Here is a 26,751-nt window from a genome sequence, read left to right as displayed (position 1 = left end):
AGGATCATAGATATCTGCGTAAATCAGCAGACCAGGCAGTAAAGAGACTGACAGCCCCGCCATCTCCCTGGGCCTGCAAAGAGTCCTCCAAGCATCTCTATTAACAACAGGACTAATTTTTATTGGAAAAGGCAAAATAAATACCGTGAACCTGTGCTGGAGACCCGCCCCCAACCTCAGCCTCTCAGCAGCCACTGCCTACTGGGTCTTACAGTCGCCATCCCCATTGTTTGCTGCCTTTATCTTCTTGAGCTCCTTCTGCAGCTGCTCTTCTGCAGCCAGGATCTCCTTCGGCTTCTGGTACTGTAGGACAGAGAGAAATGCCCTTAGTGCTCCTGTTCAGCCTCTGCCCAAGCTGACCAACTGTGGCCTTTCTGTTATCAGCTGTCTCCGAACTCTGTTTGGAGAGGTGGTGCCATCACGCTAGCGACACTTGCTAAGATCTGGAGCATCTTTTACAGTGCAAGTAAAACTTCCCAGTTGCATGTGGAGTCCTGGCCCCCACCAGCCCCTCTGGAATATCTTGGCAAGCTGCGTCATGCAGACCCTGGTGTGCTCACCGATTGTATGCTCACACGTGTTATAAGCATTTTTAAAAAGGCGGACAGAGAAGGAAGAGTTGCAGTTCCTCTGTCCTCCCCTTAGAGCCCTCTTGCCCAGCTGCAGTTTAGTGGTGGATGCAGGTGCTTTTTTGCAAAGGTTTGTGCCTGTAGCAAACGGAAGCTCAGGACTCAAGGTCCCCTCTTTTGCCTCTTTCCTCTGCACATGCACCCCCAGCTCTGCTGCGAGGTTTCCCTTGGAGGGGAAGCTCTCTGGTAGCTGACTTCTACTTTTAAGAAAATGATCACCTGCTGCTCAAAAGCATCTGTCTGCCTCTGTCTGCTCTTTGCAACAACACGTGCCCGTTCTGCTGTCTTTCACTTCCCCCATGTGTGCGGAAGTGTGTCCTCTCTGGCAGAAACCAGCAGGTAACTTCTTTTTAATTTATTTTTTTTTTAAGACTGCAAGACCTCTAAGTGCAGCAGGTCCTTGGACTCTTAACACACACTGAGACAAGAGAAACTTGCTGTCATTGAGAGTGGAGGCTTGCTCAGGCCTGAGGGATGGGATACATAGAAAACAGGGCACAACAGACACTCTTTCACCTGCAAGTGACCTTGAGCAGCAAGCAGGGCCCCTCATGTGGCCCAGGCTGTCCTGGCTAGTGTCAGCATGCCCAGTGTAATCTGAAACTCCCATTGACTGTGTGACAGAGAAGGGGGCTCATCAGTAACCCTCAGCAGATCTCCCTGCTCTGCCTCATTTCCCCATGCGTAAGAATTTTAACTTCTTTATGGACATAAAGAGAAGGGCAAAGTACTGTTCCGTGTGGCTAAAACCTCACCGTGATGATCAGGGTGTTGTTGGCATGAGTGAAGCTCAGGGCAGCTGCGTCCAAGGGGAGCTGGTATCGGTCCAGGTCAGGAATAGAGAACTTTTTGTAGTACCTACAAATGAGAGAGGAGACAGAAATGAGTACGGGAATAGGAGCCCCACCTTCCTAGGAGTGCTGAGCTATGGAGTGCTGTTCTACAAGGTGTAGATGAGGACAACAGACCGTTCAGGGTTGGCAGGAGGACCCTGTGCCATGTTGAGTGCCTGCTGGTGCCCCCAGGCTGGCAGAAACACTGGAACCAAACCTCCAAACTGGAAATCAGAGCTGGCAAAGTCCTGAAGAGCTTTAGTGTGTGAGCAGGCTTGGTCCTCCAGCTTGCCCTTGAGTAGTGCCAGACTACTCAGTGCTACCAAGAGGTGTCCCTTGTCTTTGTCCCTGCTCACGGCCTCTCATTCCCTCTAAGTACCAACTTCCATTAGCTCTTGTCAAAACAGCTGTCAAAGCCCTCGTGACCTGTGATTTACTTTCCTGAGTGATGCACCATTTTGTGTTGCAATCCTTTTGAAACCCATCTTGCTATTGTTCCGCGATCACTTCCTGCTTTAGTGGCACAGTGGTGCTCAGGCATACCCCTGGGCTCCAGGTGTAGCCTCTGCTCTGCAGCATCTCCATGCAGCCCCCATAGTGGCTATGGTGCTCCTCTGCATTCCCAGCTCCCCTGGCTGCTCTTTGCCTGGTCTCTATCCCAGTTTCCTGACGACCATTCACATCTAAGCAGAGGACAGAGAGGTTTTTGCCAACTCTTTATCCAGCCTGTCTTTTCACCACCAAACCTTGGGCTTTGCTCAATCCAAAGGAAAAGGGATATGTTTCAGAGAGAACTGGAGTGGTTATAAGCTGTCTAGGCAGCTAAAAGGTTTTCTAAGACTTTGGGACCAAAACCTTGTAGACCTGTGTCTGTGTTTGCCTGAGACCTTTCTTCCTTGGTGTGTTTTGCCCTGTATCTGCTGCTTCTCTCTGGGGCTGCACCAAATACTGTAGTTGGTGGTCCTATGCCCATGTAGAGGCATGGTTGTATTCTTAATCTCTTCTAGCACTATCATGAGCAATTGTCTCCAAGGAATTGTCCTGTAGCTGGCACTGAGGTGCCCGGAGCAGGGTGGGAACAGGCAGCAGCTGCTGTTATGCCATGACGGGTTCTACTCCATTCAGCTGGCTGTGTGTGAGGCTTGGCCTCTCTAGCTACCTCTGCCCAAATTGCAGTTTATTTTCCAAGTCACGGTGAAAACAGCTACAAAGGGCAAATGGCTCTCCTGGTGCAGTGGGAGGAATGTACACAGCTTGTTACCGCAGGGCTCAAACCGTTCTGTGTTGTCACTGCTGTCGGTATTTGGAAAAGGTGGCAGACATGGATAATAAGGGAGATGTCAAAGGTTAAACAGCAGAGATTAGATGAACACAAAGACATGTTAAGGAAGTGTTAACTTCTTACCGATTAGACAAAAAAAAAAAGCAGTACACAGAAAAAACCCACTGTTTCAAAGGGCCTTGGGAGTCATCAATGAAACAGCAGCATTCTGCTGCCCCAGGACTAAGGAGAAGGGGAGAAGAATGGCTTTGGCTGGCCTCAAACTAAAATCTGTGACAAGATCAAAGGAAACTAGATCTGCCTGGCCACCCCCTCCTCCTCCTAACATTACCACTGCCTCTTGCTACAATAATTGAATCAGGTTTGGCGTTTGGGGAGGTGGCTTTCTCGGTTTGTTTTTAGAGTTTAGTTTAATGGATTTATTTTACAGCAAGAGGTTTTAAGCAAATCCCACTTGAGCAGCCCTTGCCGTGGCCAGAGGGAACGGGATTGACTGGTGGAAGTGAAGAGCTCCTGTCTGGGCTGGGGAGGTAGCTGATGGGCAGTTATCCCTGCTGAGGCAGGCAGATTCTCTGCCCTCGCCTCTCACCCCATGGCCAAGGGCAGTATTGCACTCTGAGCCTGGGTCCTGGCCTGAGATCCACAGTGCGTATGTGAAGTCACCTCTATTATTTTCCTACTGGAAACCCACTTTTTGTCAGCCGGTAGGGAAAACTGCTACTGGTATGCTGAGAATTTGGAGCTGAGCTACTACTCAGTAGTGACTTGGCACCCCATCCTGTTTCTTGTGCCTCTGGCTGGCGGTCAGTGCAGCTCTGTTGCTCAGAAGCAGCGTGGCTGACTTCCAAGGGCTGGAGAGGCTCCGAGGCTTCCTTTCTCTCCCGTAGCGATGTGCACTCTCTGTGGACTCCATGCCTTTGTTGCTATCTTGGAATTAGTTGCTGAGTGGAGTCTTGCCCTGGCCAAGACCCAGGAGAAATGATATAAGATATCTTGGAGCCTGTAATAAGTGTTCTAGTGCTGGAGTCTGTCCCTGCTCCCTACTGACAGCAAAGTCGTTCTTGTCCCCAATGAGGAGACTTTCAGCTCTAATTCCAAAAGTCCTTAAGTTTCATATGCAGGTCGTGAGCCACTTTCAGGTCCTTTAACTGTCTCTAGCCTATAAGTGTGTAGGAGTTGACTGTTTGTGGGGGGAGACTACTGTTTTCCTGAGGGTGGCACAAAAAAGTTTGAGGTCAGGTAGGGCATGGGTGAGGCCTCGGTGGTACACTATAACCATACAGCACCTACACGGGCAAGGAAGTTCCAACATACACGCTACTATTAGAAGGACTGGGAGTAGATAAGCCTGTCTGTGATAGTATGCTGCTGGACTTAGGCTCACGTACGCCCTTCCTGTCTTAGTTCCATGGGTACCCACCTGTGGCTGATGGGAATCTCATTCATCTTTGCTACACAGGTCTCCCTACTAAAGTGCCACTCTTTATAAATCTCTGCATGGATTCAGACCAGCCTGTTTCTCTATCAGAGCTATAATTGCTTGCTGCTTTCATTCGGCAGACACTCCCCCTTCCTTCTGCCTGGCCTCCTCCTGCTTTTGAGCGTCCGGGTGCGTTCCTGTGCAGAGCTCAAACATCCCCTTGCCACGGCCTCTGATGTGGTAAACCCCCACCTGAAGGGTCGCGGGTTCTGTGATCTGAAAGGCGTTCAGCAAAGCGGAGCAGTTCTTTGCCAACAGCACCACCTACAGCCAGCTACGACGAGCGGCTTAAAGAGGGCAGGGGGCCGACTGGGAAACACCGGGGTTGATTTTACCCGTGAGTCTGATCCTTCTCTGTTCTGCAGCAATGTCGGGGAGGGAAGGCAAGCAGAGAGCAGCCTGCCCAGATGTCTACACTGGTGTATTATCCCAGTGTGTAAATAGCTTTCACTTATCTTCCAATATCCTCCCTTGTTCTCCCAATACTTGCTCCTTGCTATCTCTTCCCAATACTACTGCTCATCCCGGCTTATCTCACTGAGGCTGTAAATGCTTTGGAGCGCAATGTGTCCCTCATTCGCTGAGGAGACCATGTACTGGCACAGTGTAAGATGATGCTTAACAGCTTCCCTCATTCTCCCACATCTCAAATTTCTTTTGGCAGAATATTGTGGTGCTTCCTTTTTAGATTCAGTCTGGCTTTTTTTCTTGCTACCTCCAGGTCACAGTATTGGCATTGTGACTACAGGTTTAGACAGGGAAATCTGTCTGCCAGGGTGCCCACAACTTTGTATCTGTTGAATCCCGCAGCTCCATGCATTCTGAGATATGATGATTAGATCAAAGTATCGAGTTGGAGGGGGGGGGAGAAGATAGAATGCCCTAGCTTCAAAAGGTCTGCAAGGCTCTCTATTTTTCTAAGGGAGCAACATTTGACAGGGAAAGAACAGAGGAAACACTATGCTATTAGAACTGTAAGATAAATTTGCAAAGGTCAGTGCAGAGCTTGAGGGGCTGTACTTAAATGTGTCTGGAGCACTTGGGATTGGAAACTGGATAGCAGAAGACACGAAGCTGTGAGGTGGAGATCCTCAGCCCTTGCATGCTAGGAACAGAAGGAAAGAGAGGACAACCCCCCTGTGCGATCGCTAGCCTGCCCTCTGTGCCAGCCCACCCTGAGGGATTGTCAGCACCAGCAGTGCTGTCCTTACTGACTTCTTGTTGGTCGTCCGGATGACACAGCAGCGCTGCTCCTTCTCCACAGAGACACTGTAGACCTCCTTGGGGTAGGGCAGGTTACGGATCCGCCACTGGAAGGTGGTCAGGGTATCCTTCCTCATGAAGACAGGCTACAGCAAACAAGTACCTTTAGCGAGGCCCCTCCAGGTGTCTCCTCTCCTCCCTGTCCCCTTCTTCCTGTACTACCTCAAGAGGCTCCACAGGGGAGTTAACTCAAGAAACTGCCTGAGCCATCACTTTCCCAGAGCTAGCACTACTCTGCCTTTATCCAGGGAACTGCCTGCTCTGCTTGTAGGAAGCTGAAAGTGTTCAGTGAGGGAGTCATGCAGTACAGGGTTACAGGGAAACCGGGCCTCTTCCTCACAGGCAACCAAATACTGAGCTCTGCCTGCCCTAGGGACCTGCTGGATTCAGACCTGGCTCTGCCCCAATTTGCTGTGCAGGGCTGTGCTTGTGTTTCAGGTCTGTAGAAAAGATGCTGAGAGATGAAAACGTCTGCCCCCTAAGCTAGTGGGACATGAAGATGAAACAGGCTGTGCTATGTTAAGGAGCTGCCTGTGTCGGCCTTCCATTCTCATTGCCTCTGCTTTCCCACCCACTGACTTTTCCTGGCACTGCCCTTCCTTTCAGCTTACTCTTTCAAAAGCCAGAATAGTAGTTGGCCAACACAGCAGTACAGTTCCTTTATTTAAGGAAACTACAAATCTGCTGAAGACCCAAAAAGAACCTAAGCTTTGCCTTCTTTATACCCAGCACTACACCTTTGGGAAGATTTGTAGCAGAGTGCTGGGCAGGGTAAAGCTGTCTCTTAGGCCTGTGAGTTATCTGTGATCTATCAATTACTGCTGTAAGCACAAGACTAGGTAGTTTTAGGTGCAGTTGTGTCTGTAGACCCTTACATACATTGGAGCTGCTTTCCTTTATAAGCTCTGATTCCAGTGCTCCCAGGAGTGGTGAGGTTGGCTCTCCCACTTCAACCTGCCACTTGCCGGAACCCCCGAGGGTATTCTTCTCTCGCCACTTTCTGCCTGTGGGAGGGAGAAGAAGGGTTTTCATTATTCTGCTCTGTAAGAACTCCTCCAGCACGTCACTGCAAAAGTTGCCCAGCACACTGAGATGATATGAAGACACACATCTTAATTCCAGTCATTTTTCGCTTCGGTGTGAGTGGAGCCGTTAGCTGGCCTATTCCTGAAGTCAGAAATTATGTACCGAGTGCCTCTTCTTTGCTTCTTAGTGCTGAAGCTATGGTGGGGTTGCAGCAGGTGCCATGCCGCAGCTGATGTGGTTTTGGACAAGAGCCATAACCAACATCTTACATTTGCGGTTGTGGAAGCCACCAAAAAAGCATATTGCACCCCAGCACGTGCTACAGACTTGGTGCCTGGCTTCAAAAGATGGCAATCCCATTTGTCTGTTGTGACAGATGAGCTGTTTGGGAGAGAGCCTGGGCTAAAACAAGGTCTGCTGCGCCATGGCAGTCAGAGAGCCCTGGGCCCAAACTGAACCATACTTACGTCCCTACAAAATTCAGCTACAGGCATGCTGATCTCCCAGAACATTTAGAGGCGATTTGCTCCTGACCAGGAGGTCCTTCTCGGCACCCCAGGCCTGCGAGTGCAGACCCACTGCCATGCACGCTTCAGTTCTGCCCCAACCCACATCTGATGAGGCCCAGCTGAAAGCACCACTTACTCACTAACTGGCCGGTCTTCACATCGTACTCTTCTGCCATCTCCTTCCCATCCTCAAAGAGGTAGTGGATCTTCCTCTTCCCTAGAGGCAAGGCAAGTGGTGAGGGTAAATAGGAATACACCTATCCCTGGGTGTACGGCTCTGTCTTGCTGTCTGGGGCCCTCTCCCCTTGTCTGGGGCCTAGTCCCCACGTTGGTGGCCTTTCCTGTGGCCCTGCCTTGGATGCGGGGCCATCCCTGGGAGCACTCTATCCCCTCCCTGCAGGGTCACCCAAAAACACGCCGGGAGTGTGGGGGGAAGGAGGGGGCTATCCCGTCTCGCCGCCGCGGTTACCGTCCTGCACCAGCGCTGTCTTGCTGGCAGCCCGCAGCCTCTCCAGCCAGCTCGGCACCGCCATGGCGGCCGGGCCCCGTCGCCACGGCAACGCGGACACTTCCGGCCGCCACCCGGAAGCACTTCCCGCCACCCCCAGCCTGGCCCGTAGGTGAGCAGTGACCCTCGGCGGGCCCTGTCCCGGGGCCCGTTGCCCCCCGGCTGTGGGGAAGCCCCCACGTTCCGTCGGGTTTGGCGGGTAGGGGCCCTTCCCCTCCTCGCCGCTGGGGTCGCGGGGGTCTCGGGCTGGTGTGGGGGGTCTCGGCCCTCTCGCCGCTTCTTCTCAGGCCGGGGCGCGGGGGCGCTCCGGCCTCCCTTTGCCGGCTTCCCCAGACTCGGGCCCAGCCGCGGGGTTTCGGGGGAATTGTTTCGTGCCCCCGGGGTTTCGGTTGCCGCTAGCCCTGGGGCGAGCTGGGCTGTCGGTGTTGAAGCCTTCGTGGCCTAAGGGTGCTGTTAAGGCAAGCCTGGTACCTGGTGTGTGTACTTTGGTTAAGACGAGTTAAAATACTACCTAGAAAAACACTCTTCCAAGTCCTGAAGAGGACTTAGGCGCCTAGGAGCTTGGGGTATTTTTGTGCGGTTTTTCTTTTCTTTGTATAATAGAAAGTATTAACTCTTTTGAGAGACGGTGTTTTGGTCAAAATGTCCTGAAAACAGAAAAGTTTCTGTGAAGCTGAGCTTTAGAAATTTAGCAGGGTTTCTTATCCCTTGAAGCTGAACCCGCCCTTGCAGAAGCAGGGACCTGAGTCCAGCTCTGGGTTGGTCTTCTTGAGGATTGTGTTTAATGCTCGGGTGAGAAGGTGACCATGGGGAGAAGACATGGCCAGGTGGGACTATTTTCAGCTCTTCCAGGCTTAACATGATAGGTGTTTGCTGGCTTGTGTGTGAGAAACCTCTTAAGCAAAACACGAAGTGCTGCACAGAGAAGAAATCAAGTTGATGTTGACTTAACGCTGCAGCTGGGTGGAAGGTGCTGTTGGGATATACGGTGATCCGGGATTTTGTTTGGGCTATGGAAAACTGAGCTTCCTGATAGCCTAGGACAGTAGTTAAAGCTCCAGAGTTTACCTTTGCAAGGTTTGTAATGGTAAAGCTACAGTTGTAACTGTACTGGACTTAGCTTTACTAATCTGCTGTTTCCAGCTGAAGCTGAGTTGGGGCTTTTCCTCCTGTGTCTGTATGAAATGCTTGGTGTTGATCAGCTGCTTTATCTCTTCTCCATAGGGACTGGATTTCAGCCCTGGCAGGAGAGGCGTTTCCCTCTTCATGGGAATGTGCTTAAGAAATGTCTGGGAAATAAAGTTGCTTCTTTTGGCTGGGCAGGAAGGAGCTCCAAAATGATAAACTAGTTGAATTATAAGAACCCAATTTTAGTGGTTTGTAGGATACTCAAGCAGGGTTTTCTGAAGTGGCTTTTTGATGGTTTTGAACTTTAATTTTTCTGACCTTGTGGGCTGAAATTCTTGTTTCCAGGTGCATCATTCAGGGCAAGTGTTTTTGGAAGACAACAACAAAAAAAACCCAAACCCCAAACCAACAAAGTTGCTGAGCAAAATGAGTGAATCTTAAGTTGTTGTGATTGCGTAGCACTGTTATAAGCAACATCCCTCTTTCTTACTGGTATTTGGCAGTTGCAGCTAAACTTCCCACCAGGCCTATGGAGCCACAAGGGATTGTCAAAGCCTTTCCCAAGAGGAAGAAGGTGAGGGATGACTCAGGGAAAAGCATCCCTCCAAAGATCCCAAAAGAGGAAGGATCAGAGATATCTGGGGGTAAGTCCTGCATGCCCATGTTGTGGAATATAATACTCTTACTCTAGCTTGTTAACTGGGGGTGCTGTTACCCAAAAGGCTTTTTCTGGCCCCCCAAGTGTGTCTTCTGTAGAGGCCATGGCTGGATTGCTTTGGCGTATCCAGTTGGTGCCCCACAAAGATTGCCTGCCACTGTCAGTGACATCAAGTCCTATGTGAGATAGGTAGCCCAGTTGGTTTGGGATACTATTTCTCTTGCCACTGAGCTCCTGCCCCTGTGTTTTCCTCAGCAGAATGGCTGAAACCAGTCACTGCCTACGTGTTGCAAGCTGGCATTGGCCAAGCCAGGGCAGAGATCTTCCACAAGCAGATTGTCCAGAATGGCGGTGTTATACGCAACCAGCTTTCCTCAGAGGTGACACACGTCATTGTGGCTGAAGACATGGACTGTGATCGGGCCTTTCGTCTCCTTAAATTAACCAAGCTACCTTCAGGGTTGCAGCTAGTGAAGGCATCCTGGCTAAGTGCTTGCATCAGAGACCAGAAGCTGCTGAGTACCGCCGGCTATGGTGTCTTTATCCCTCGCAGGTATGCAAATGGCATACTCTCATTTCTTTCTACAGTGCTTCTATCCTAAACTGAACAGCACTAATATTTGACCTCTGCTCAAAATCTCAGACTGCAACTCCTTGCAGCTCCTGTGGGCGTGACTCAAAGTCACTTCCCCATACAGACTGTGAAATTTAGTGATTTTGTGACCAGTTGCCATCCTGTGGGGTAACAAAACATGGAATAGGGCCTAGAAGTGCTAAAAGGAGTCCTGTCACTTGTTCCAGGTGCTAAAAGCACCTCTTCTTAATCCATTAATGATAACAAGGATATTTCTTTCAAAAGTGCTGAGAATTAAATGCTGTTACTTATTACAGATGAAAAGCAGAGAGAGAACTGACAACTAGGCACAAAAGGAAATAAGGAACGGAGCAGCAGGCAGACACAGGTTAGGATCAAAATGTTTTGGTGAAGTTTTAGAGAAAGTGTCTAAGAGTGAGGGAGATAGGAGTGGAAGTTGCAGGTCAGCAAGCTGGATGGAAATTGGGGAATTGAGCCAAAATCAGAGTAATTAATCTGTGAGAGTACAACTCCTGTAGGTTTTTTGCTCTATCCCAAAACATGCAGAAGGATTTCTCTTTCAAACTTCTGGGAGCTGAGAAGTCTTTCTCCTCCTATACTAAGGCATCTGATCCATGACAGGTACCTGGAGGAGGGAGAACTGCAGAAAGAGCAGCAGCAGGTCCTGAGAGGTGAAGAGATCCAGCCCCCAGCAGAGGAGGGAGCAGTGAAACCAAATACTGAAGGAGAGGTTGGGAATTCTTTGCAGCGAGGCCTGGGTACCCTTGGACGTCAGCAGCTGGCTGAGGTGAGGCTTCCCGCACCAGCCCTTCTCCTTGTGAACAGATCCTGCATGCTGCTTTTCCTGCCTAAGAGCATCCCTGCAGGGATACAATGCCAGATTTTCTCAGTCTGGGAAAGTGTTTGGATGTTTGAGTGGGTTGGTGCTGGCAGACTCAGGCTGTGGACATGGTTACTCCTTCTCTTTGTCCCTTTTAGGTGTTAAAAGTAGAAAGAACTCCCTTTAAATTCCTGTCCCCATCAGAACGTTTCCAGCTGAAGCAGTCCTGGTGCTCTGGTCAGGCCAAGGCTCACTCCGGTGATCATGTTTCCCCTGCGTCCTTTTGAGGAGTATTCCCTGGCTGAGAATATCTCACTTTCAGGAAGCTGTCTCTGATATTTCATCCCGTGTTCCTCCCTGAGCCGTACTCACCCATTCTCCACTCCTTGGCAAGCACCCTGTTCAGACACATGTGCAGTGGATCAGGTTGCCACTTGAACGATTGTGGTGGTGTGCTTAAAATATCTGTGTTGGGTTATTAGTGGCCTCTGCTATGAGTCAGCTTCTCCAACCTGCTGTTAACTTTCTTTCCTTTCTCTGTATTTTTGCTCAAATTTGCGGAATTCTTTTTGGGCATTGGCATAATTCAAATCTATCTGTAGCAAAGTTACCCCAGACCTCTTAGAGCAGCAGCTGCCTTGAAATGCCGGCATCTGTTTTCTAACACAGTCCCAAATTTTGTTTCACAAAACCCTGTGGTAACTCCCTAACTGGCAGCCCACTGAGGGCTCCTTTGTTTTAGGCTTTCTCTTGAATATCTGTAGGGGGATATCTTTTCTCCCTAGACTTAACTATCCAGTGTGCTATAGGCAGAGTTGGCTGCTGCTTAAATGCATCACCTTTGCAGTTACTCCATCTTTGCTGGTTTTTTGTAACTGTATTTTAGTAGCAATCATTATTAACAAATCTCACACGTAATGGTAGAAAGGATCTTTTGTAGTGTTATAGATCCTGTGGCATCTGCCCTGCTTTCTGTTCACATTTACTTTGGGTGGTCAGACAGCTGCTAGAGTCTGAAGCCTTATTGCCTTTTTTACTTTTAAATCCCCTCCAGCAATGATATTTCCTGTTAGTCTGTGCATAAAAGCACTATTTGTAGACAATTCAGTGAAATTCCTTGTCCCAAGCTACGTGAGTTTGGGAAGAAGAGAACCCACTGGATATGCTTTAAAGACGGTACCAACCACTTTTAAGATCCCACTATAACAGTAAAGCTGAAGCTGAAATCTCAGCTTAGAAGTAGCTTGGGTGGATTTTTTTTCTCTGGGAGATGATGAGCATGCCAGGGTTTCATACTGAGCAGGGGCTGCTCTGGGAGTTCTGTGTTTGGAAGTAAACTCCTGTGAGGAAACCCTGTTACCAGTCAGACTGTGGCAACCACTGTGTGACTGGCATCTGGATGCAGTAGTTCTGCAAGGCAGCTTTTGCAAGCGGTGCCAGTTATTCGCTGGCTGAACCCTGGAGCTGTTACCCCAGGCTGCCTGCCTCCCTCTTGGGTGGCGTATTGCCTCAGCTGCTGGGCTTCAGCTGCTGTCCTGGCTCCTGTGCTATGCTCCAGACAAACCACACACATCCCATTCTCACCCAGCTCTAGCAAGTAAGCTGCTGTAGGATCCTGGAGTGTCTCAGAAGCTAATGGGACTAGCTGGTTTTGCATGTATGGTTGTGAAAAGTCCGTCAGCTTTCTTGGCAAAGCATAGAGAGTCAGGGGTTTTATGTGCTGTTTCACCTATGTGATGCTGCTGGCTGAGAGGATGGGAATTGCGTGCTCTGGCTGCAGAGTTGTTTGCGTTGTTGTTGGATAACATGCTCCTTAAATGCTTTTTAAGGGGCTTACTAACCGATCTGAACACTCTGAGGCTTTGCTGCCCTTAGAGGAAACAGTGTCTTAAGGGAGTTGCGTTTCAATGTTTTCAAGGCGAATAAAATTGCTTTAGTCTATCAAATCCTCAGTCTGACCCAGTTTTCAGAGTTATAAAACAACATTACAAAAGAGAAACATCCTGCCTCTTCTGCCTAAAGACTTCAGCTCTGTACCTTGCAGGAATTGTGTCTCCAGACCTCCTTAGCCAGCAGAACCAGAGGTTGTAAGGATATCACTCTGACTTAGGCTAACACTCTGCAGAAACTCATAACAGGACTTGTGTGCCGCATGTAATTGCCGGACTGATCCCAAATAGCCCTGTGCCATTCAGTTACTTCCACAGCACAGCAGCTCTTGAATCTTTGTGGACTCCTGTGTTTATACATCAGGAGAGAGAGAGGGACCCCAGTGAGTAAAGCAGTCTACAAAGCCTCTGTGCGGCTTCCCACTTCTATCCGCTTTTGTTCAGTTACCTGAAGCCAAGGCTCATTGTTTCTTAAGTCCACACAGAGGCATCCTAATGCTGAGGGTATCAGCAAATGTATACACTGGTTCTTTCTTCTGTCACTGTGGAATGTGGAGTCCTTTGTGTCGTTCCTTCCTCCCCTTTTTCTCTTGCAGATAGCCATGGGGAAAATGGGGGGGTTGTAATTTACTACCCTGTTTAGATTTTGTGTCTGTAACGTGAAAACAGACTTCGGTGCCTATCTCCTGTCATCTGCATCACGGGATGGAAGGTGCAGAGTCTGAATGTGAGAGATGTGTCTATGCAGCTGCCAGACCAGCGAAAGGTTTCCCAGTGGGAGCAGGGAGTCAGGATCTCCCCAAACCAGGGATTTCAGCGTTGTCATGCCACGCTGCTGGCAGCAGTTGCTCACTTACCAGTGTCTTACCCTAGTTAGGTCTCAGGGGCTTGGCTATAGGAGGTGTGTGTGTGCTTGGATCACAGGTGGACAGCAGAGTCCAGTCTCCTGTGCTTTGTGAGATGTGCATGTAGCTTCAAGGGGTACATGTGTAGCTTGGGGTATGAAGAACTCTGGTGTGTGTATAACCAACAGCTTCCAGAGATGGCAATTTGAGCACTGCATGCCCTGGAGGTTGGTTAGTGCTCTGACTTCCTGCTCTCAGGAGCAGCCTGTGCCAAGGGGACATATGTGAGGCACGCACTTATTCTCACATGGCTGCTTTTCTACCTCTCCCTAAAGAAAATCTCTGATGATGAAGACAGTGAAGGAGAAGATGCTAGTGTCACCCAGGGAGATCTGGAAGCTTTGATTTCTGGCCGCTACCCTGTGAAATCATCGGAGGAGACCAGTGACAGCTCTTCTGCGGTGGCCCAGCCTGCCAGCAAGTGGGTTTGTGCCCATTCATCCAACAGCAAGAAGGATAATCACAACCAGTGCATTACAGAGAAGCTGGAAGTGCTGGCAAAGGCCTATTCTGTCCAGGGGGACAAGTGGAGAGCTCTGGGCTATGCCAAAGCCATCAATGCACTCAAGAGCTACCACAAACCAGTCACGTCCTACCAGGTAAAAAAACCACCCGCCTTCACAGGGTGGTGGAGCAGGGAGATAGACCCAGCATCCTAGCTCTGTTATGAGTCAGATTCCTTTTTCTTTTTGTACGTGGAATAGCCTCTCTTCAGGCCTTGGCAGTTCCCTCCTGTGGCAGGGTTTTGATGGAATATGTGCGGCAAGCGTGAGTTGTATTTATTGACCACCTGTGGTGTTTTCAGATGAGCAGAAAAGGAGAGTCGTTTAGGGCCGGATCTGAGCATCCATGAGATAAATGCCTTCTTCAAGCTCAACACAGGGATGTCTTCACCTTCCTCTTAAGCATCAGCAGCTGCCAGCATTTGAGATAACAGATAAAACTAATTGGATCTAGGCCTGATTGGCTGTGACAGTCCATTAGTGTTTCAGTTCGGCATGCTTGTCCTTTTCCATTTGGCATTGAATTGATGTAGCCTATGTAAGCCTGGCCTAGAGAAGAGAGCAGCAGTCAGAACTAGTCCTGCCACTTATCAATCACTGATCAAATGGCTAACCAGGCTCTGAGCGGGTAGCATCTCCTCAGCTTGTCTGTAGCCTTCACTTTTCCAGTAGTGGCTCTGGTTTCTTGCTAGGAAGCCTGTAAAATCCCTGGGATTGGGAAGCGAATGGCAGAGAAGATCCTGGAGATCTTGGAGAGTGGGCACCTGCGCAAGCTGGATCACATTAGTGAGAGTGTGCCTGTGCTGGAGCTGTTTTCCAACATCTGGGGAGCGGGAGTCAAGACAGCTCAGATGTGGTACCAGCAGGTAAGTTTAGTGCCTTACACAAGAGGTTCTTAGACTAGGGTCTGAGGACTTCTGAGTGCAGGAGAATTACTTTCACAAACAGTTTCCAATCACCAGTATCTACAGATGGGATTTGAGTCTGGTGTTATGGAAGGAGCTGTGAGGCTGAGTTCCATTGTGGGTGTCCCACTAGGGAGAATGGAGTGCAACCCGGCTGAGACTTGAGTTTGGGTGGAGGACAGGCAACAGGCAACAGAGACATGCAATAGAAGGAGTGGGGGACACGCTGGCTCTTCTGTTAGCATCACTGCTTGGAGCTCACCTCACACTGTTCACTGCAATGACACTGCTAAGAGCCAGGCTGAGCCAGGACATCTTGGCCATGGAAGTTCCTGATCCAGTTGCTGGCCTGTTGGCCTGGCTGGCTCCTGTAGTTGTCAGAGCAGCCGTCCACCTTGTCTGGCAGTTGTAAGAATGAGGTTAAAGTAATTGTGCCAACGTGAGCTACCCAGGCCACTAGGTGGGTTCCTTTAAAAACAGTTTGTTTCCTGAGCACAGCACCTAATGAAGCCTGGTTTCCTGTAGTGTTTGGTTTGTGACTGGAGTCTTTGCTGTCTTAAAAATATGGTTGTGTTCACACTGTAGGCTTTCCCTCGTTGGGATATTCTGGGTATTATTCCTTTACCTGCGTCACTTTGTTTTCCTTCAAGCTATAGGAATACAGTGCCTTAAGAATAGTAGCCTTCTGTCAGGTTTAGTTAAGATTCAGTCATTGTGGAGTGGAGATTAGAGGTATGTGTGGGTAGTGGGATTGCCTAAATCCCTTCTTTTAGGAACCAGGCTCGAAGTGTGAACTTGGAAGCTGTGCCTGGCTTGGACTTGAGACAGGTTAAATACAATCTCCCCAAATCTTGGTTGGAAGTATTTGAAGAGCAAAGTCTCAGTAGATGTTTGAATACCATCACATGGTCTGCACTAGGGTTTCCGGACACTGGATGATATCCGCACCAAGGCGACTCTCACCAGCCAGCAAGCTGTGGGGCTGAAGCACTACACGGATTTTCTGGAGCGCATGCCTCGGGAGGAAGCTGCAGAAATAGAACAGACCGTGAGTAGCTTGGCCCTGGGCCCTCGGGATAGAGTACCTGCTGGGACACGACAGGAGGGTGCATGCTGTGGAAATGTCCCACAGTGTTATAGATGAGCTCTTCAGCCTCTCTTCTGAGCAGGGTCAGTGCTTGGGGGACGCTTTTTGGGCATGGGCACACAAGACACCTTACTTTGCCCTGTAGGAAGGTTCGGTTTGAGTTCCTGTCAAGGAGGGGGATACTTCACAGGTGTTGATTCTACACACTGCTTTGAAAAAGGCTGCATGTGGCATGGTGGGATGCGAGGGTTCCCAGCTCCTCTTTCCTGGCTCTCATCTTCTCTGATATGTCTCCCTGGTGCTGGTGCTGCTTCTCCAAAGGAAGCTGTGAGCACCCTGTGAGCTGGTTGTCAGTGGGAGGACAGAGCACGGATATCCCTGCTGATAGCAAAGGGGGTCCAGGTTGCAGATGGGTGCTGCTTGCTCTAGTACACCATGGCACTCCAGGATTATGGATTGCTAAACTAGTGTACCCTAATGTGAGCAGAGAGCTTGGGGGGCATGCTGTCATTGCTACCCCTGTGCTCTCTGATCACCATGGAAGCAGCAGCCAGCATGACCCTGTCACTCGGCCACAGGGCCTGGCCACAAAGAATACACTCCTGCCAGGCTCCTGCTGGGGTGTCAGTCCCGTGTGCCGGATTAGCCATTTTGGTGGTGAGTGGTCCCTTTCCCAGGCAGGCTGGGTCGAGGAGCTGGCTCTTGGGGGTGGGTCTATTGTTATCTTGATGGGATTACTGCACTCCCCTCCATACACACGAACACACCTCTGATCCAGGCCCAGGAGAGAGAATGAGGGATTAGTCATTGTCTGTGCTGCCTGTCACAGTGAGATCTGAGGAGCTTTTAGGCTCTCGGGTGGGGCTGGGAGTTTTCTAGAAATCTTCATTTAAAGCCAGAAGGGGGGCAAGGACACCAGAGGAGGACTTGCTCCGCATGAGAAAGGTTTGTGGCTTCTTGGAGCACCTCTGGGGCAAAGGTTAATGGGTTTATCTCTTGCTAATGAAGGATGATCCCCAAGAGTGACAAGGGGCTGTGGGCATGGACACTGCCTTCGTGAACCCCAGCCTCTGTGATGGCCTCGTCACTGGGAATTGCTGAGCCCCTAATTATTTGCTGCCAGCAGGGTGATTGGCACAATCAGACCAAGAATACTTTACTCCTGTCCAAGGACCTGGGAGCCTTTCTTAAGCATTTAATGAATGAAGCCATCAGAATTAGCACTGTCTGCACAAAACAGGATTTGGGGTCCAGCCTGGAGGTGGCTGCATTAGAGGAAGTTCTGATTGTATGTGTCTGATTGCTGGCAGCAGCATGTTGGCATCTGTTCGGTCTAAAATACTGCGACATTTGTGTTTTTTCTGGGTCAGGAAGCCCAGCTCCTCCTGCAAAGGCAGAGCTCCTGGCAGGAGTGGACTCCAAGGGACACTTGCAGGTTTTCTGCTGTCTTGAGTCCTGATGGGGAGACTCTCCATGAGCCTATCTCTGCTTCTGAAACAGGACCTGGGACCATCTTGTGTTGAACTGATTCTCTTTGTGGGCAGAGGTGGTGAGCTTGGCCCTCCTGGCCCACAGGAGAGACGAAAAACCTTTTCTCTCCTGCTGTCTCAACCCAAAAGCTCTGGCAGGCCATACTTTGCCTCCTCAGCATTGCTGCATCTTCCTGCTTGTCCCAACCCAGCTCCAGCCCAGTACCCCCAGGAGCTGATGACTGATGGTAATGCCATGGTAGGTCATTGTATTGTGTGGCAGTGTGCTGGGCATTTGCAGGACTGGGTGGAGGCCACCCTGGCTCATGTGGCTCCTGATAGCAGGCCAGCCTCCTTGGTGGGGCAGTTTGCCCTGCCTGCCAAGCGTCTGCTCTGTATGGAGACCCTGGAGACGCATGACAGGCCACAAGGCAGGCACAAGATTCTCTGCTGTCTTGATGGAAAGGGCATTAAGAGACTGGTCTTTGACTCCTCATCCCTCTCTCTCTTCTTGGAGGTCAGACAAGCTGCCCTGGCCCTGAAGCCCGGGCTTGTGTGTGTGGCATGTGGCTCCTACCGTCGGGGGAAGCCCACCTGTGGAGATGTGGATGTGCTGGTCACTCACCCAGATGGGCAGTCTCACCGTGGAGTGTTCAGCAAGCTGCTTGACAGCCTCCACAGGAGCGGTAAGAGGGCTGGAAACTGACACATGGTGCTTGAAGCTGTTCTTAGCATGGCCAAGCCAAGGAGGCAATGAGGTGAATGGCATTCATTGAAGGGCAGGTGATCGATTTTTCCCAAGGACAGGACAACTTGTAAGTCCTTAGAGTACTGCCCCTGGTCCTGGCCCTACTCCAGTGGTAGCTCTGCAGCCAATGTTAAGGATGGAGTATTGCTGCAGCTCAGCATGGCTTCTCTTATCTGCTTGAAGCTCTCAGGGCTGAGACTGGGTTGCCCTTGGGGTCTCACAGCACGTTATGAGACAACTCAGCTGCCGTCTGGACAGTGGGGAGCTTGGGGTGGGGTTGTCAGTCTCTACCACTCAGGTCCTCTTTGCCTGTTCTCTCTCCCCAGGCTTCCTTACAGATGACCTGGTGAGTCAGGAGGACAACGGAGATCAGAAGAAGTACCTGGGGGTGTGCCGCCTCCCTGGACCAGCCCAGCGTCACCGACGGCTTGACATCATCGTGGTGCCTTACAGTGAGTTTGCCTGCGCCCTGCTCTACTTCACTGGCTCAGCTCACTTCAACCGCTCCATGCGGGCCCTGGCCAAGACCAAGGGCATGAGCCTCTCGGAGCATGCCCTCAGCACAGCTGTGGTGCGAGGCCCTGGAGGCGTCAAGGTGGCATCTGGCCATACTCTGCCCACCCCTACAGAGAGAGATGTCTTCATTCAGCTGGGGCTGCCTTACCGGGAGCCCTCAGAACGTGACTGGTAACAGCTGGTTGTGACCCAACACCCTGGACTCACTGCTGTGCTGCTATTTTGAAGGGTGCTGGTTTCCCTAGTGCTGCTCTGTGGTGACTGCAGGCTGGGGAACATATCGCAGCAAACTGGGGCTCCTTGCGAGCGCAGGGTCCTGTAGCAGGGCTGTGTGGCTTCACGCAGTAGAGGCCGTGGGCTGGAACCATGCTGGAGGTGCTGCCTGATGCTACACACGGCCTCTTGTGTCATAGCTCTCAGGCAGCCGTTGGCTGCCAAAGGGGCTTGCTGCCCATCAGCTACACTGGCCCTGCTCTCTCTGGGAAAACTTCAGAAGGCTGGGCTGCAGAGCCTTGTGATCCAGCCCCTCCCACTTCCTGGGAACGGGGGAAGTGGGATATGTCTTCCTTTGTGCCTGAGCACAGAAACTCCAAAATCTCTGGTCTGAGCTGTGTATGAAGGGAGCTGGCTTCTGTTTTGGCCCTAGAACAGGCCTTCCCCCTTCTCGCTGCTGCTAGCAGTTGCTACTGCAGGAATCATGAAGGGTCCCCTGTTGCTGCTGCTGTGTCCTCGCTCCATCTGAACCAACTTGTGTTCTCTGGTGGGTCTCACCTGCACAGAGCAGGGCTGCTGCGACTGCCAGCAGCTTCCCCTGGTGCCAGGTAAGCCTTGAAGGAGGCGTAGGGACCCGATGTGCTGTGCCTGCTTGCTCTGAGCCCGTTGTGTGCTGTGATTCCCCCTGGTCTGGCCCCAAGGGCTTCTTTCCTCTCAGTGCAGGAGAGGAGCGGACCTCGTGGCTCCGGGGAGCTGTGCTTAGGAAGGGTTTGAATGTAATGGCACTGAATGTAATCCAGCAGGGCTGTGTGTATGTGCATAGGAGGCACAGAGGCAGAGAAAAACATGAAGAGGTAGTTTAGTTCTAATTTGGGCGAAGCAAAGCTTTCCCTTTGTAGGTGTGGAAGCCATGGAGTCATCTGGTCTTTGATCAGAGTGTGCGTGTGTATTTGAGTATACATGGACATGTGTCCTGGCCCCATCAGTTCCATGGGAGTGATTTTTATTTCTCAGGAAACGTCAACTATCTCGATAGTCTAGAGATGAATGGCCCAGAGACTCAGTGCTCTGTCTCCGTTATGGGTATGCAGTGCTTCCTGCTGGCAGAGGTGCTTTCTGTGCCAGGTGTTTCTGTGCCAGGACCCCAGGGCGCTCTCTGGCCAGTCTCTGGGCCTGGCATGGCCTGGCCTGGCCTCCCGCTCCCTCGTCTTGTAGGGGACCTGCCACCCCGGCTCTGCACTCTGCCATGTCTTTGTCATGTGACAAGCTGCGTGTTTGCTGCCGGGGCAGGCACAAGGGTATTAAACCCGGTGGGTTTGCACGGTTTCTTGCTCCACTGTCAGCCATGGCTGCTGGGCACCAGCAGTGGGGCTGGGGTGTTTGCTGGGCAGACCTTGACCCCAGCAGTGTCATTTGTTGGCCCAGCCTTTCTACTGAACACTGATGGAAATGAATGTCTTCTGGTATGTCTCGGTGCTTTGAAATTTGAAGTGTAATAAATAAATCCCTTCTCTCTTTTTCCTTCGCATCTCTGTCTTTTTGCTCTCTGCCTGTTGGGACTCTTCCCTCTGGCTGACCAGGATCCCCTCTTGTGCTGGCCCGTCTCCTTGCTTTCAGTACAGGCAGGGAGAAGGCAGTGGAGGCCTTCACGCTGTTGGATCACTGCTTCTGGCTCTCAGGGCAGGGAGTTGCTGACTGCCATCCTCCCATGGCAGAGTGGGACCTGTCTCTGTTCCAGCATCCAGCTGGCCACGTGGCTGAGCTGGGGCTGGCCGTGCCTAGAGAAAGGAGTGATTCCTGAGCTCTGATCCTTGGGCTGAGCTCTTACTTCAGGTGTGGAGTCAGGAAGGGATTGCTGTCAGCTTTTCCATGTTTCATCAAAGAATGGGGTATATGGGAGTCGGCTGCTGCTCTGTCTCCTGTGCCTGGAACACAGCTCGGTCTCCTGAGCATGGAGATGCTTTGGTTGTCCAAGGGGAATCTGAACAGCCTGGAAGCCAAGGCAGCATGGAGATGAGCAGCAAGAAACGTTGGCTCAAAAGGGAGATGGAAAAGCTGGAGAGGGACGGGCTGCTGGCATGGGTGGGCAGAGGCAGTGGGGGCTGGGCTGGGTTCTCTGTGTCCAAAGCGGAGTCAGAGCCAGACCGGGGCCTGGGAGGTCTGAGGGGGGGTGTTTTCTCCCCCAGGAGGGCTGTGCAGCCCAGGGACCAGCCCTGAGAGGAGGGCGTCCTCATCCTTGGGGTCAGCCAGGCTTGGCCGGGCAGGGCCACAGCTGGCCTTGTTCAGGGCTGGGAATGGTTCTGCCCCAAAGGGAGGTTGGGTGAGGGCTCCTTGTCCCTCCGGTGGTGCTGGGGTGATCCTGGAGGATTTTTCCTGGAGGCTTATGGCTGGCAGCCCCTGGACCTGGGCCTTTTTCTGCCTGGGCTGGGGCAGGAGTGGGGTATGAGGCTGCTCACCCTGGTCCCTTGATGAGCACAGGTTTGCCTCCAGCTCTGCGTGCTGAGATGAGCTGTTCCTGGAGGGCTGGGGCTGCCTCTCTCACCAGGGCCATGTGCTGGGGACATCACTGGAGGTGGGGGAGATGTGGCACTGCTGGCCCCTCGCTCCTTCCCCTTTGTCACCCCCTGCTCCAGGGACACAATTCACACCCTGGTGCCAAACTGGTGCTGCAGCAGCACATCAAAGCCCTGGCCCTGCTGTTTGTGCTGCTTTTAACCGGGGCGGGGAGGCCAGACATGGGGACGTATGTGGCAGCGACTGCTCAGGAGCAGGATTGTCCACCCAGCCCCTTGGGTAATGGCAGTGAGGGTGGCCCTAGTGCCTACATGTCATGTGGAAGCTGCTGGCGGAGGTGTCCTGCCAGTCCCCTGCTCTGTAAGGGAAGGGGCCTGAAGTCTGTCTGTCCCCTCCCACCCCACAAATCCCTGCCCGTGAGTTTTGGAGGGGGCAGAGGGCCCTCCTGTGGCCAGCTGCAGCCAGATGGGCCAAGGATGGATGGGGGCCATCTCCCCTGGGTGCAGCTGTGGTGCATGCAAAGGGGCAGGAGGCGAAGGAGAACGACAAAGAGCTTGTCCAGAGCAGCTGGAGGTGACATTTCTGGATGCTGAAGGCTCCTGCTTCTCCCTCATCCTGGTGCAAGAGGAGAATCATGAGGGGCTGGACCATGCTGCCAACTGCCAGCCCTGGGCTGGACAGTCCCTCCTGCCCTGGATGGAGGGGGCAGAGCTGTCCCACACAGTCTGCTCTTTGTGCCCCTAATCCTGTCCTCCATCCCTCCACTCACTTGAAGATGCCAAGCCAGGGGCTAACTGCAGCCTGGCATCCCCTGAGGCCACATGCTCCTCTGAGACCCCTCTTTTGCCCTTGCAGCAGGGCAGGACCTGGCCACCCCCTCACCCCAGCATGGCTTCTGCCTCTTCTGAACCCCGGGGTGCCATACTTGTGAAGGAGGCACAAGGGATGGGGCTCTCGGGGTGCCCGGGAGGAGGTGGGTGCTGAGCCCCCAGGGCAGGCGCAGGCAGGGTGAGCGAAGACAGTTTTAGGCATCTCTAATGAGGTGTTGCCCGGTTCCTCCTTCCCAGGAAGGGGCTTTGGCTATTCCCCCTCCCCAGCGCCCCCCCCTTCCCACTCTTCCTGGCTGTGAGTCTGATCATCCTGAAAATTAAAAATAAACCCAAACGCAGCAGCACTTAGAGATTGAATGGAAAGTCAGGGAGCTGGGATGGGGGCCGCAGAGCCCCTCACTCCCGCCCCTCACCTCCCTGTGCCCCAAGGTGGGCCCAGGCTGGGGGCTTGGGCAATTCCCATCTGCCCATCAGGCATGTCTCTGCCCCCCCCCCCCCGGGTAAAAAGGAAGAAAAAGCCTGGGTGAAGTTGCTGCAGCGCTGAGCATTAATTAAACAGCTCTTCCCACCCTGCTCCCTACCCTGTGGGGAGGACACCCATCCTTAGCCGTCACCCTTGTCCCTGTGCAGGGTGGGGAGGGTGCTGGGGCTGAGGAAAAGGGGTACAGAGCGGGTGGTTTGGCTTCTAAGGCTGGCACTCCGTGAGTAAATATTTGCTAATGGCAGCACGGCTGGGCGAATGTAAGGGAGCTGCTCCCCCCACCGGAGCAGGCAGGGAAATGAATATGAATTTATCATGATTAGGTGAACCCAGCAGGGAGAGCGGGAGAGAGAGGGCTAGGCAGGGAGGGGGTGGGCAAAGATGGATCTTTGCAATAAAATTAAATAAGGACACCAACTAGAGTCACTTCTCACACGCTCGCCCGCCCTCCTGCGTGCAGGGCCTCTCCCGCCTCCCGCGCTCCTCTGGCTTTGCTGATTTCTCTCTTTCCTCAAATTTATGAGGCCAATTATGAAGATGAGGTTGGAAGTTCTCGGAAGTTCACTAAATGCAAAGTGCGGTCCCTGCTGTTCCCATCAAATTAATTAACCAAGCGCTATTGATGGCCGGGGCGACGTTGGCACGGCGTGGAGCGTGAGGGAAGGGCTGCTGGGGTGCAGGCAGGGGGGGTCTGGCAGGGGGGCAGAGCTCCCTGCGGGGCGTCACCAGGGCCGGTGGATGCAGAGCGAGAGCCCTGCTCGGGCAGCCAGTGGGGAGCGGGAGTGAGGGATGCAGGAGGGGATGCGCCAGGTCCCAGCACTGATGCTCAGCGTCGCAGCCTCCGTTTCCAGCACCGCTGGCCTCTGGCTGGAGGAAGGTACAACCTGGAGATGGCAGGGCTGCCCTGATGGAAGCGGGGAACGGACTTGTGGCAGGACGCTGTGCCAAGTCCCATGGTGGAGGCCACAGCAGGGGCTGGTGGGCAGCATCGGCCTGTGCTTGGAAGAGCAAAGCCTGGAGCCGGTGCCCTCTCGGGCACCCCAGGATCGTCCTCCCAGCCGGGCCTGGGGGGGGATGCTGACCCCGATCCCATGGGGGTGGTCTGCACAGGGGCCTCACGCGTTGGTAGACAAGTGGCTTTCCCTATGGCTTAGCAGGGATGGTACGGCCGGGACAGAGGCACCACCACCTTCCCTCGCTCCCCGTGTCCCAGCAGCACTCCCTGCCTGAATTTTGCTACCTGGCCTATGGAAAACAACCTGCCTGTGCCTTGCAGGTAAGATATCATGACCTGAGCGCCCTGATCCGACACAGCCCCTTGGCCATCCCTAAATTTTGTGTGAGGCATCCCAACTCCGTGCAGGGCTCGCAGAAAGGGTGGGTGGCTTCGTGGTGGGGGCAGCAACCACGTGCCTACAGCACACCAGCTCTTACGGGGCAGTTCCTATGCCTGGACTAGGTGTGCCTTCCCCCCCGCCCCCAACTGTAGGGAATGGTTTTTGGGGATCTGACATGACCCCCGTGTGTCGCATGGTGCTGAGATGCTGCCTCTGTGCCCACTGCCCGTGGGAGCAGCTGGTTCCTTTGCTTGTCCCGGGGGGGAAAATTCACTCCAAGCAGTTTATACGTCGCTCAGGTGTGTGTCGCAACACTGGCAGTGCTACAGCGAGTGCTTGAGGTTGTAAAAGGGTCCAGTACTGAGGCTCTGGATCAAACCCAGGACGTCTCCAGTCACCATGCCGCCATCCTGTGCCTCAGTTTCCCTCCTCCTTGAATTTCCTGAGGCTGTTTGCTCTTTGGCCAGGGTCTGGTTTTCACTGTGTGCAAACGGCAGCCCAGTTCCCGAGGAGCCATGGTAGCGTTTAGTGGCTGTGAGATGTGGCCAAACAAAGGCTCGGTCCTCACCTCCAAAACCGGCCTTGTTTCACACCAAATATATGTGCCATAAGGCTCCCTGCTCCTACCACCCTGGCACAGGGACCTCCCCCTGTAGCGCCATGGAGTCCTGGCTGAGAAACCCTTTTGCTGTTGCTGCCCGTGTCCAGACAAACCAGCTTGTTTGAGGGATGAAAGATGCTGGTTGTGTCCTCGGACCAGGGATGTCCCAGTGGGAGGCCAGGTCGGAGCATCCTCCATGTGCCCAGCTCCTGGCACAGCATGGCCGTGCATCCCATGAGGACACACCAGCCCCGTGCATGGCTCCGGCCACGTGCCTCCACCATTCCTGCTCCTGCTTTTCTTCGCTGGCTTTACTCCTGCCCCGGTGATCAATGGGCTCTGGTCGGGCTGGAAAACAGCACAAACAGAGGCATTTACAAACCCGCTGTCTCTCCAACAGGGCCATAACTCAGGCTCCCCGTCACTGCCGAGAAGGGGAGGCAGGCGCTCCTGCTCCAACGGCAGCGCCGACATTTCCCCTCTCGTGGTAAATGCGTTACTTGGGGATAATTTACCTGCTTATGTCAAGTTTTAAAAAGAAATAGACTGGCTGCTCTGCAGCTCCTGACACTTGCAGCGTGCGCGCGTGGACACACGTGTCTACCCGGAGGAAAAAAAAAATAAAAAAATCACCTAAGCTGAAAGGAGCCGGGTTACAAACGCCCGGACTTCAGAGCTGCAGTCCCTGCGGGGAGTCTCAGGTGTCTAGTACCGAGGCTGAGCTCTCACCGCGGTTTGTCCCTCCTTGGGGTCTCCGGGGTCTGCAGCCACCCACCGGGCTCCCCAACCACACGGTGTGGGGGGGCTGCTCAGGGCTGGGTGCCCCACGTCCCCCGCAGTGTGCCGGGAGCGTCCCCTGCCCGCATCCCTTCTCCGGGTCAGCGGACCGGGGTGGTGGTGGTGGGGGGGGGGGATGCCGGTGCAGCCGCCCTGTCGCCCGTGGGTGAGGACCTCACCGGGGACCCTGGGCGGCTGAGGAGCTGCTCCCGTTGGTGCAGCCCCGGTGCGCTGGGCTCGGGCAGGCGCCGTCCTGGCAGGCAGCAGAGGGAGCTGGAGGACCGGGTATGGGCAGCAACGGGCAGCTGCAGGCAGCCCGGGCCTCTGCTCGGCCAGCACCACGTTGGGGGGAGACCCCCCTCTCCACCCCCCCACCCCCCTCCAGCAGGGCAGCGGGAAGTGCTCCCCGCCTGCAGACTGTCCCCTCGGCCCCATGGTGCCACCCCTCTGACCTGGCTCCAGACATGTCACCCCTAAGGGCGCCCAGCGCTGCTGTGGACACCTCCTGATGTGGACACCTCCTGAGCTGGTCCTCTGTCCCCCCCTCAAGGCTTTTAGGGGCTCAGCCCTCCTGCTTCATTGTGGGCAACTCCTCTCCGGCCAGACCCTGCCATGTCCCTTGTCACCTCTGTAGCCAGCCAGGGTGGGTGGCACAGTGCTTCCCAACACCCTGAAGACCTGCTGGTGGGGACAGCATGGTCCCCGGGGAGCCTGGCTGGATGTGAGGGAGGCAGGGTAAGGCCTCCATCCCTGGGCAGCATCGCAGGGCTGTGGGGGGGGTGTCCTGCAGCACGTGGCGGGTGCCTGTCACTGCTGTCCCCCAGTCTCCTTGCCCATAGGGAGCTGATTTATGTCCGGGCCAGCCTGCGCTGACCTCCTACTTTGGCTCAGGCATTATAACTAATGGCAGGTCAGCAGAGCTACAGCGAAAGTGAAGTGGCTGGTAGGGGGCCGGGGAGGGAGGACGCAGGGCAGGGGGGGCTGCCGAGGCTCTGGTTGCAACGGCACAGCTACCCAGAGCCAGGGGCAGCAGGGCTGGAGCAGACAGAGCTCCCAGCCTGTCCTCCTCCACTCAGTCCCCGTCCTCTCTCCTGAGGGCTCTCCCTGACCATGCTCTCCTCCTTTTTTACCTGCAACAGCGTCCTGGGTCAGCAGCATCGAGCCTGGAGTGGTGGCTCTGTGTTTGGGGGGAAACTGAGGCACCCACAGACTGATGTCTTCATGAACATTACCAGCAGAGCACCA

The 26,751-nt window shown here is 53.2% G+C and overlaps 2 protein-coding genes across 5 annotated transcripts; one reads left to right on the top strand and one right to left on the bottom strand.

Moving 5' to 3' along the window:
- Positions 1–96: 96 nt before the first annotated feature.
- DPCD (deleted in primary ciliary dyskinesia homolog (mouse)) lies at positions 97–7,616 on the bottom strand. The gene is made up of 6 exons (XM_063338988.1): positions 7,492–7,616; positions 7,159–7,239; positions 6,367–6,491; positions 5,440–5,573; positions 1,385–1,487; positions 97–303 (listed from the first exon to the last, which is right to left on the bottom strand). The coding sequence occupies exons 1-6, from the start codon at positions 7,553–7,555 to the stop codon at positions 199–201; spliced, it is 612 nt and encodes a 203-aa protein (XP_063195058.1). The 5' UTR covers positions 7,556–7,616; the 3' UTR covers positions 97–198.
- Positions 7,597–26,751, top strand: POLL (DNA polymerase lambda). Of its 4 annotated transcripts, XM_063338987.1 has the most exons (10): positions 7,597–7,642; positions 9,162–9,302; positions 9,572–9,869; positions 10,533–10,698; positions 13,801–14,124; positions 14,721–14,894; positions 15,853–15,981; positions 18,007–18,175; positions 18,564–18,689; positions 26,646–26,751. In XM_063338987.1, the coding sequence occupies exons 2-10, from the start codon at positions 9,188–9,190 to the stop codon at positions 26,702–26,704; spliced, it is 1,560 nt and encodes a 519-aa protein (XP_063195057.1). In that variant the 5' UTR covers positions 7,597–7,642; positions 9,162–9,187; the 3' UTR covers positions 26,705–26,751. The 4 variants fall into 4 exon arrangements, with proteins under 4 accessions (XP_063195057.1, XP_063195056.1, XP_063195054.1 ...); XM_063338986.1 differs by lacking the exon at positions 26,646–26,751 and having other exon boundaries at positions 9,575–9,869; positions 18,564–20,467; XM_063338984.1 differs by lacking the exon at positions 26,646–26,751 and having other exon boundaries at positions 18,564–20,467.

This window comes from Chroicocephalus ridibundus, chromosome 6 (assembly GCF_963924245.1).
Source record: "Chroicocephalus ridibundus chromosome 6, bChrRid1.1, whole genome shotgun sequence".
NCBI classification, from domain to species: Eukaryota; Metazoa; Chordata; class Aves; order Charadriiformes; family Laridae; genus Chroicocephalus; species Chroicocephalus ridibundus.
Note: the sequence above shows the minus strand (reverse complement) of the source record. Positions and strands in the feature narration are given on the sequence as shown.